Source organism: Trichosurus vulpecula, chromosome 9 (genome assembly GCF_011100635.1).
Source record: "Trichosurus vulpecula isolate mTriVul1 chromosome 9, mTriVul1.pri, whole genome shotgun sequence".
Classification (NCBI taxonomy): domain Eukaryota; kingdom Metazoa; phylum Chordata; class Mammalia; order Diprotodontia; family Phalangeridae; genus Trichosurus; species Trichosurus vulpecula.
Window position 1 is genome coordinate 140747666 of NC_050581.1, and position 9324 is coordinate 140756989.

At 38.3% G+C, this 9324-nt stretch overlaps 1 protein-coding gene across 4 annotated transcripts in view; it reads left to right on the forward strand.

The window, feature by feature from the left end:
* Window positions 1-8831, forward strand: part of FAM120A (family with sequence similarity 120A) — a 149708-nt gene extending 140877 nt beyond the window's left edge. For all 4 annotated transcript variants that reach the window (XM_036737606.1, XM_036737608.1, XM_036737607.1 and 1 more), the window contains one exon: window positions 6938-8831. In XM_036737606.1, the coding sequence (XP_036593501.1) occupies window positions 6938-7249 (312 nt within the window). In that variant the 3' untranslated portion in view covers window positions 7250-8831. The remainder of the gene's footprint in view (window positions 1-6937) is intronic.
* Window positions 8832-9324: the final 493 nt, after the last annotated feature.

Consider the following 9324-nt stretch of genomic DNA (forward strand, 5'->3'; position numbering starts at 1 on the left):
GCTGGCCTGTATCAGATGAAGACTTTATTAAACAAATTCATTTTAAGGAAAAAGCCTGTAAGACGTATGGTTTTGAATTAGGGATATATGGGGGCCAAGGATGGTGGTCAGAGAGTGGTGCATTATGGTTAATAATTGAATGAATACATGTCCTCATCGGTGTATGTGCTAACTCCAGCAGGGCAGATCTGAACCCATCCACATCCTAATATTTTGTGCCATGCTCTATATCCTCCCATAAATCTTTCAGAAAGAATCTAACACACTGGTGGTCTTCCTCTTGGAATTTTGCAAAGAGGCACTATGTTTATCCAAAGCCTTTAAGGATCACTAATGGGCATGGAGAGGTTATGTTGACAGTAAATTATCTGAGCAGAGCAGGGTAGGGATGCCAGTGCTAGCACCTTTCTGGTCTCCACCGAGAATGCCTACAGTCTACAGAAAGAAGAACAGTGTCCATTTCAGAGATCTGCTGTTTGGAGACTTGCCCTAAAATTACCAATGACTTTATTTAATGTAGTTCCCTTTTTTTAAAAAAATATTTTATTATTTATTTAATATTTTTGGTTTTCAGCATTGATTTCCACAAGATTTTGAGTTACAAATTTTCTCCCCATTTCTACCCTCCCCCCTACTGCAAGATGGCATATATTCTGATTGTCCTGTTCTCCAGTCAGCCCTCCCTTCTTTCACCCCACTCTCCCCCATCCCCTTTTCCTTTACTTTCTTGTAGGGCAAGATAGATTTCTATGCCCCATTGCCTGTATATCTTATTTCCCAGTTGCATGCAAAAATAACTTCTTTTTTTTTGAACATCTGCTTTTAAAACTTTGAATTCCAAATTCTCTCCCCTCTTCCCTCTTCCTTCCCCACCTCCCTCCCCACCCACCCTCCCTAAGAAGGCAAGCATTTCAACATAGGCCACACATGTATCAGTATGCAAAACCCTTCCACAGTACTCATGTTGTGAAAGACTAATTATATTTTCCTCCCTCCTATCCTGTCCTCCTTTATTCAATTTTCTCTCTTGACCCTGTCCCTTTTCAAAAGTGTTTACTTTTGATTACCTCCTCCCCCTATCTGCCTCCCTTCTCTCATCCCCCCTTTTTTATCCCCTTCTCTCTTCTTTCCCATGGGGTAAGATACCCAGTTGTATATGGTATTCCCTCCTCAAGTCAAATCCGATGAGAGCCAAGATTTACTCATTCCCCCTCACCTGCCTCCTCTTCCCTTCCTACAGAACTGCTTTTACTTGCCACTTTTATGTGAGATAATTTAACCCATTCTATCTCTCCCTTGCTACCTCTCTCAATATATTCCTCTCTCATCCCTTAATTTGATTTGATTTTTTCAGATATCATCCCTTCATATTCATCTCACCCTGTGTCCTCTGTCTATATATATACATCTATGTATATATGTATGTATGTATGTATGTATGTATGTATGTATGTATGTATGTATATTCCCTTCAGCTATCCTAATACTGATGTCTTATGAATTATACACATCTTCTTTCCATGTAGGAATGTAAACAAAACAGTTCAACTTTTGTAAGTCCCTTATGATTTCTCTTTCTTGTTACCTTTTCATGCTTCTCTTGATTCTTGTGTTTGAAAGTCAGATTTTCTATTCAGCTCTGATCTTTTCACTGAGAAAGCTTGAAAGTCCTCTATTTTATTGAAAATCCGTATTTTGCCCTGGAGCATGATACTCGGTTTTGCTGGGTAGATGATTCTTGGTTTTAATCTTAGCTCCATTGACCTCTGGCGTATCATATTCCAAGCCCTTTGATCTCTTAATGTAGAAGCTGCTAGATCTTGTGTTATTCTGATTGTGTTTCCACAATACTTAAATTGTTTCTTTCTGGCTGCTTTCAGTATTTTCTCCTTGATCTGGGAGCTCTGGAATTTGGCAACAATATTCCTAGGAGTTTTCTTTTTGGGATCTTTTTCAGGAGGCGATCTGTGGATTCTTTCAATTTCTATTTTACCCTCTGGCTCTAGAATATCAGGGCAGTTCTCCTTGATAATTTCTTGAAAGATGATATCTAGACTCTTTTTTTGATCATGGCTTTCAGGTAGTCCAATAATTTTTAAATTTTCTCTTCTCGATCTGTTTTCCAGGTCAGTGGTTTTTCCAGTGAGATAGTTCACATTGTCTTCCATTTTTTCATTCCTTTGGTTCTGTTTTATAATATCTTGATTTCTCATAAAGTCACTAGCTTCCACTTGCTCCAATCTAATATTTAAGGTTGTATTTTCTTCAGTGGTCTTTTGGACCTCCTTTTCCATTTGGCTAATTCTACCTTTCAAGGCATTCTTCTCCTCATTGGCTTTTTGGAGCTCTTTTGACATTTGAGTTAGTCTATTCTTTAAGGTGTTATTTTCTTCAGTATTTTTTTGGGTCTTCTTTAGCAAATCATTGACTTGTTTTTCGTGATTTTCTTACATCACTCTCATCTCTCTTCCCAGTTTTTCCTCTACTTCTCTTACTTGCTTTTCCAAATCCTTTTTTGAGCGCTTCCATGGTCTGAGAACAATTCATATTTTTCTTGGAGGCTTTTGATGTAGGCTCTTTGACTTTGTTGACTTCTTTTGGCTGTATGTTTTAGTCTTCTTTGTTACCAAAAAAAGATTCCAAGGTCTGAGTCTGAATCTGAGTCTGTTTTCACTGCCTGTTTATGTTCCCAGCCAGCTACTTGACCCTTGAACTTTTTGTAAAGGTATGACTGCTTATAGAATAGAGGGTACTTTGTCCCAGGCTTGAGGAGCTGTGCTGCTGTTTTCAGAGCTACTTCTACACAGCAAGCTCTGCCACCCCAGCACTCCTCCCCCAAGAACTGCCAACCAAGATTGCAGCCCAGATCCAGGCAGGACAGGGCAATCTATGCACTCCTGCTCTGATCTGCCACTTAATTTCTCCCACAGGGTGGGCCCGGGGCCAGAAGCAACTGCAGCTGGAGCTCTGCAAGCAGCCCTAGAGCTGCACTACCTCTGCCACCCCCAGGGCAGTGGCTGACTGCGAACTCCTTTCACTCTGTCCCAGCAGTCTTTCCTACTAACCTTCTCTGTTTTCTTTGGCATTTGCAGGTTGAGAAGTCTGGTAACTGCCACAGTTCAATGATTCAGGGCACTATGCCTGTTCCACCAGGCTCCCGGTCTGGTTGGTCCTAGTGTGGCCCATGCTGGGCTCTGCTCCACTCCACTCCCAGCTCCATGCAATAGACCCTTCCCAATGACCATCCAGGCTGTCCTGGGCCGGAGCCCTTTTTGTTCCTGCTATTTCATGGGTTCTGCAGTTACAGAATTTGTTTAGAGCCAGTTTTAGAGGTGTTTGGAGGGACCTGGGGGAGAGCTTAAGCAAGTCCCCTGCTTTGCAGCTGCCATCTTGGCTCCACCCCAGGCCTAGTTCCCTTTTTCTAAATCACTCTTAATATCATTTTACAATCCTCACAAACTAATTCTTTCAGCTTCTTCTAATTGCATGATACTTCCCTTTTCCTTTTTCTCGTACCTTTCTTATGCTCCGTTTTCTGTCTCTTTTACTCATTCCTTCTCACCTCCCATTTTCCAACCCCAGTTCAACAGTTGACATCTCCCAAAACTCTCTTCTCATCACTTCTTTCTTTCTACATTCATTTACTCATTGTCTTGATCATCGTCTCATTGAAGGTGCCTCCCAGGCAGCCACTCTGTTGCACATAATATCTAATTTAAATTCCTTCAAGGCTTTTTTATAATACTATCCACCCAATCTTATTTTCCATTGATCAGCAGTCACCATGGACTTGTAAGACCTGTCTTTTCTCTACCCTGCACACATGCCATACTAATAATTGCTTTGTCATTTTATTCATGTTATTACCCTTCCTAGAATGCCCTGCCTTTACCTTTCTACCTATTCAAATGTCATCTAGTCTTTAAGGCACAGGTTACATTCTGCTTCCTCGATGAATGTTAACAGCTACTCTCGTTTACACAGCTCTTCCTTTTCTGAAATCAAATTACATTTGAAGGACTGAAATATTCACACTAAAGAACATATAAAGCTGAACCTAGTGGCCTGACCCTCAAAAAGAAATTTTTTTTTCCTTTTGGCCCAATCTGAAAAACTCAAGGGAGAGCTGATTAAAATGCCCCCATGCACATGGAATGGCAGAGCCTTTTAGAGAGCTCAGATTTCATCAAGAGAACTGTGGTCCAGCTAGAGTTCCTTCTAAAAAACCAACAACAGGAATTTTGGAAATAGAGATTATTCAGAAGGTAACAGTAATAGCAGTGAATTCTAGTTTTTCTCAAGGGCCTCAGCAAGAATTATTTTTTAAAGAAAAGTAGAAAAAATTGTTCCTAAAGTGGTCAAATCACTGAGAATATTTAAGAGCTATATTGGACCATTGGTGGTCCAAATGAATTTTGAATGCAAAAAGCAGGGGCATAGCACTTTTTTGTTGTTGTTTGTTTGTTTGATTGATTTTCCCCATCACATGTAAAAACGATTTTTAACATTAGTTTCTTTAAATTTTGAGTTCAAATTCTCTCCCACCCCCTTACTGAGAAGGCACACAATTTGATATAGGTTATACATGTGCAGTCATGAAGAACCTATTTCCATATTAGTCATATTGTGAAAGAAAATGCAGACTACCCAAAAAAAAAACCGCAAGAAAAATAAGGTTAAAAATGTATCCTCCAGTCTGCCTTCAGACTCCATCACTTCTTTCTCTGAAAATAGCTCATATTTTTCATCAGAAGTCCTTCAGAATTGTCTTGGATCATGCAGTGGCATATTACTTTTGTTTTTCCATGATAACTACCTCAAAATAAAGTTAATATGTGATTTAAGTGAGGAAGATACATGTAAGATACCATTTTTATCTTAAACCACCAGTGTGCTCTCTTCTGGTGTAGTGATCAACAGACAAGATTCAGAAGAAATACAAGAGTATGATTCTATGCTGTTATTTTTCTGTTGCTAATAACCTTTCAAACCAAAAAACACATTGAAGACAACAGTAACGTTCTTAACTCATTAGCACCTTCACATACGTTATTTCATTTGATCTTGATAGGGAGAAAAAGCAGTTATTACCTTCCTATTTTACTCATGAGGAAGCTGAGTCTCAGATTAAGAATAAGATCTCTTTCATAGGATGTCCCTTCAGATACTTGATGAGAGCTGTTTCAATACCCCATTCACACACTCAGGTCTTTTTTTTTTTTTTCCAAGCTAAACATTCTCATTTCCTTAAACTGATCATTATATACCTTGGTTTCTGGCCCTCTTCATCTTGGTTACTCTTTTCTGGTCATATTCCAGTTTGTCAGTAGCCTTCCTAAAATGTGCCACTCAACACTGAACAGTGTTCCCAGCGTGGTCTGATGAGGGCAGATTTCCATGGGACTGTCACCTTGATCTTCTGGACACTCAAGCCCTTTAATATGAAATGGCATTCTCTTTTTTGACTGCTCTTTCATATTGTTCATGCATCTAGATCTGGTAGTCCACTAAGCCTGCCCTTTTCTCCCTCCCCGCCCCATCATTGTCACATCTCTAGGTTGATAAATGGCTATATTTGGGAGTCTAAGTCCCACCTATGACATCATCCCTCTAGCCTTGGGCAAGTCACCTAATTTCTTTGAGCCTCGGTTTCCTCATCTGTAAAATAGATATAATAATGCCAATAGTACATATCCAACAAGCATTGTTAATAGTACAGTGGAGGCAGAGGACCCACCAATGCCAGTTTACCTTGGGCAAACCATTTAACTTCCCTGTGCCTTTATTTCCACATCTGTAAAATGAGGAAGTTGGACTTAGATGGCCTCTAGAGTTCTGTGATGTGAAGAATCTTAAATGAGGTCCTCAGTGTAAAGCACTTTACAACTATTTTTAGCTGAGGTTCACTTTTGTTTCTCTTAAATTTTATTTTATTAAATTTAGTCTGTCATTCTAGCCTGTCGTGATTCAAGATCCTGTCTCTTATCTGGCTTGTAAGCTATTACTCTCAACTGCATCATTTGCAAACTTGGTAAACATGTCCTCTGTGCCTTCCTTCATATAAAAAAGTGATAAAAATGACAAACAGCTCGGGTCCAAGAATAGTTGCCTGGAGTATTTTCCTAGAGACCTCTTTCCAAGTTGGACATTAGTCCAATAATCGCTTTTCTCTGGTTCCAGTCATTCAACCAGTTCCAAGTCTCTCTTTAGTATACCATCATCTTGTCCACAAGGCTATTCTGAGAGATTCTGTCATTTGTGATAGTGCATGTGCTGGGCTAGTGGAAGGAGCTATGAGCTAGAAAGCAGGATTCTCAGTTCCTCTCACCTTAAAAAAACTTAATATGAACATTTGAATTTACACATGGGGATGGTTCTTCATTTACAAAATTAATGTAATTCAGTTTACACATACCTCGTCTGTAACCCAGTCATTGGGGGAAGGGAGGGAAATCAGTGTTTCTTCTGCCTATCTCACGCCTGCTCCAGTACAACCCCAGAGTTTGTTCTGTGTCCAAAGCATGTATCATTCACTCATTTAAAAAACCTTTGCGAGGCCTACTATGAGTAAGGTGCTTATCTAGGACTTTGGCAGAATTCCTTCAATGGAGATTGCCCTTTTGCCAACCACTGACAACTTCGAATGATTGCGAAGAGGAGAGGGAACTTAAAAATGGAAGATATTGAAGCTGGTGGTCCCTGGAAAGCAACCCTAAGGGAAAGTGAGACATCCTGGAGTCTGTGATGTGAGGCAGAGGTTATAGGAAAATCACCTGAGACACAGCCTTTTTGGAATACTGCTGGGTACCTACCATATACATGGAGGTGAATCTGTTGTCTGTCTGTTCAAGTATCATTTGACAGGAGCTAGTATCCCTTCTTCTCCAGCATACATCTGGAACTTTTCTTACTTCTCATTTTCTCTTGTGTTAAACAGGGTAAACCTCCTTATGCTGCTTCAGCAGAAGAAGTGGCCAAAGAACTTAAGTCAAAATCAGAGGAATCTAAATCCTCAGTCGTGTCTTCAGATGGATCCCTGGCTGAAAACGGAGTAGTGAATGAGGAGAAACCAGCTTCCCAGATGAATGGGAATACAGCAGATGGCAGGGCTTCCAACCAGTCTGAAAGTGCCTTGAGTAATGACTCTAAAATGTGCAATACAAATCCTCACTTAAATGCACTAAATGCAGACAGTGTTTGCCATAAAGATGATACTCTTGAGGCAACTGTCTTAAAAAAAGAAGAGTAAACTTATTTTTTATAGAGGGTGAAGGATGTTGGAATGGTAAGGATTAGGAATATCTGGAAAGAAAGAGAGCCTACAGTTATGTACATTTTTTCCTTTCCGTAAGAGAAAAATGAGGACTTTGGAAATTCGGATCCCTCTTTGATGTCAGAGATTTAAACAACACATTTTTAGTTTTAACCAGTTGTAGTCAAAATGCTACAATAAAACACAAAAAAAAAGAAAATGAAGAGCATTTGACTCCCGCACTTAAAATGAAGTATACATAAAGTTTAAACTGGTTATGACAAAAGCTTGTAGTTTTGTTTCTTGAAATATAAAGAAAACAAATTTTGGCAGTCTTTAAGTATATATAGCTTAAAATATAATTTTTAGTATTTGGCACCATATGTATGCCATTATATTTGATTTTGCATTACTGTGTCACAATAAAAGCTTTCTTTAAGGCTTTAATTTCATGATTATGAAAAAAATAAGGCACAACCACAGTTTTTCTTTCTTACTTAAAATTTCATCACTGTTGATGTGGTTCTTTTGTGTTAAAAATGTGCAACTATCGAAACTAAAAATTATAGAATAATCTTGCAGTTCTGCTGATTTTCACTCTACAGTACGTCATACATACTTTACAAGCAAGTTCAATGGAGATAAACTTGAAATCATAGAAGATGCAAATGACCTTTCAAAATCAACACAATGTGTTCTGAAACTTTTTGTGACTAATACCATGCATCCGTGATCAATGAACTATGTGGTTTTGAATCGGACGTAGACCATTAGTACTACTATTTGAGCTAAACTTCTGCATGGTTCATAATTTTTAAAGTGTGTAGTTAATATTATGCATGTTATTGTCCTTTCTTCCATTCTTACAAGTACTGTGCCCATTTGCAAAACAAAAAAGCTAATAATCAGTAATAGTCCTATAAAAGATGTTAACTATGTTTAGTCATTGACTGATCTTGCTCTAACCTTAAAATTTTGTGATTATTGACCTCTGTTGCATTTATTCTAAAACTTAAAAAAATTATCTAGCCGTTTTGAATATCAACGTTACCCTGGTGTACTCATTGCTGTATGCATTATTGTTCTCTGTTGCTGTTTTTTGCCTTCATATTAGCAAATATGAAATTCTGTGAAAAACAAAAAAAAAGCTTTGATCTTCAAAAACTACCCCCCTTCTGTAGCAGGAAACAAATTGCTTGTTCTTGAGAACTTTCCCATCAAGAATTTAGTATAAGCAAATATACCTGTATCATTTTGATGTTTTTGTTAGTGTTTCCAAACTTAATGTACTTCGAAATCAGAATCATTTCTTTATATTCGTTTTCATATAATTCTCCTGATGCTCTTCATCACACATTAGTGATCAGAAATGAGGTGTAATTCCCCATTCCCTGCCCGCAAGAGCTAAGTAGGTATCTTAATGTAAGTTGAAGGGAGTTCAGCCCTAACTCATGGATTGTGCAAGAATGAACTACTGTTGGGTTTGATTGACTGTAGATGGATTGTGGTGTGGTGTATTTGAAGGCTATTGAATGCAACTTACAATGCTTAATAAAAATCTTTATTCTTTTAGTATAAACTATAGTATGCCTTTTTAATCCATATTTTAAAGACTATTAAGCCAGGAGTTTACACACATTTCAGCAAAGTCAATGTCGCAGATTTTAGTAGTTAGTTAAGAGCTTTGGTGAAGTGAATTTTTTCCTTTTAGATATTTAATAGCAATCCAGGGCTTAAAAACCTAGATGATGGATCATTAACCTTGTGGCAGCTAATAAAGAAGTGTACATTCATAACTAGCTTTTGAGCATTTCATCACTAAACTTAATGGAAGCAGAGGACCAGAATTACATGTACCATCTTGTAAACTGGGCTTAGGAATGATTGGGAAGTGAGTCATGAACAGAAGTTATTTTAGCCCCCTAATAAGAATTTTGTGATTCTCACTATACCACAGATTTTAACTTCCAGTAGTACTGAAGGCTGCTTCTTTGTTTCCTTTATAGAAACTGTACAGTTCTAGACATATGCTAGAACTACAGTATTTACTCTAGGGTCTAGGAATTGAGGAT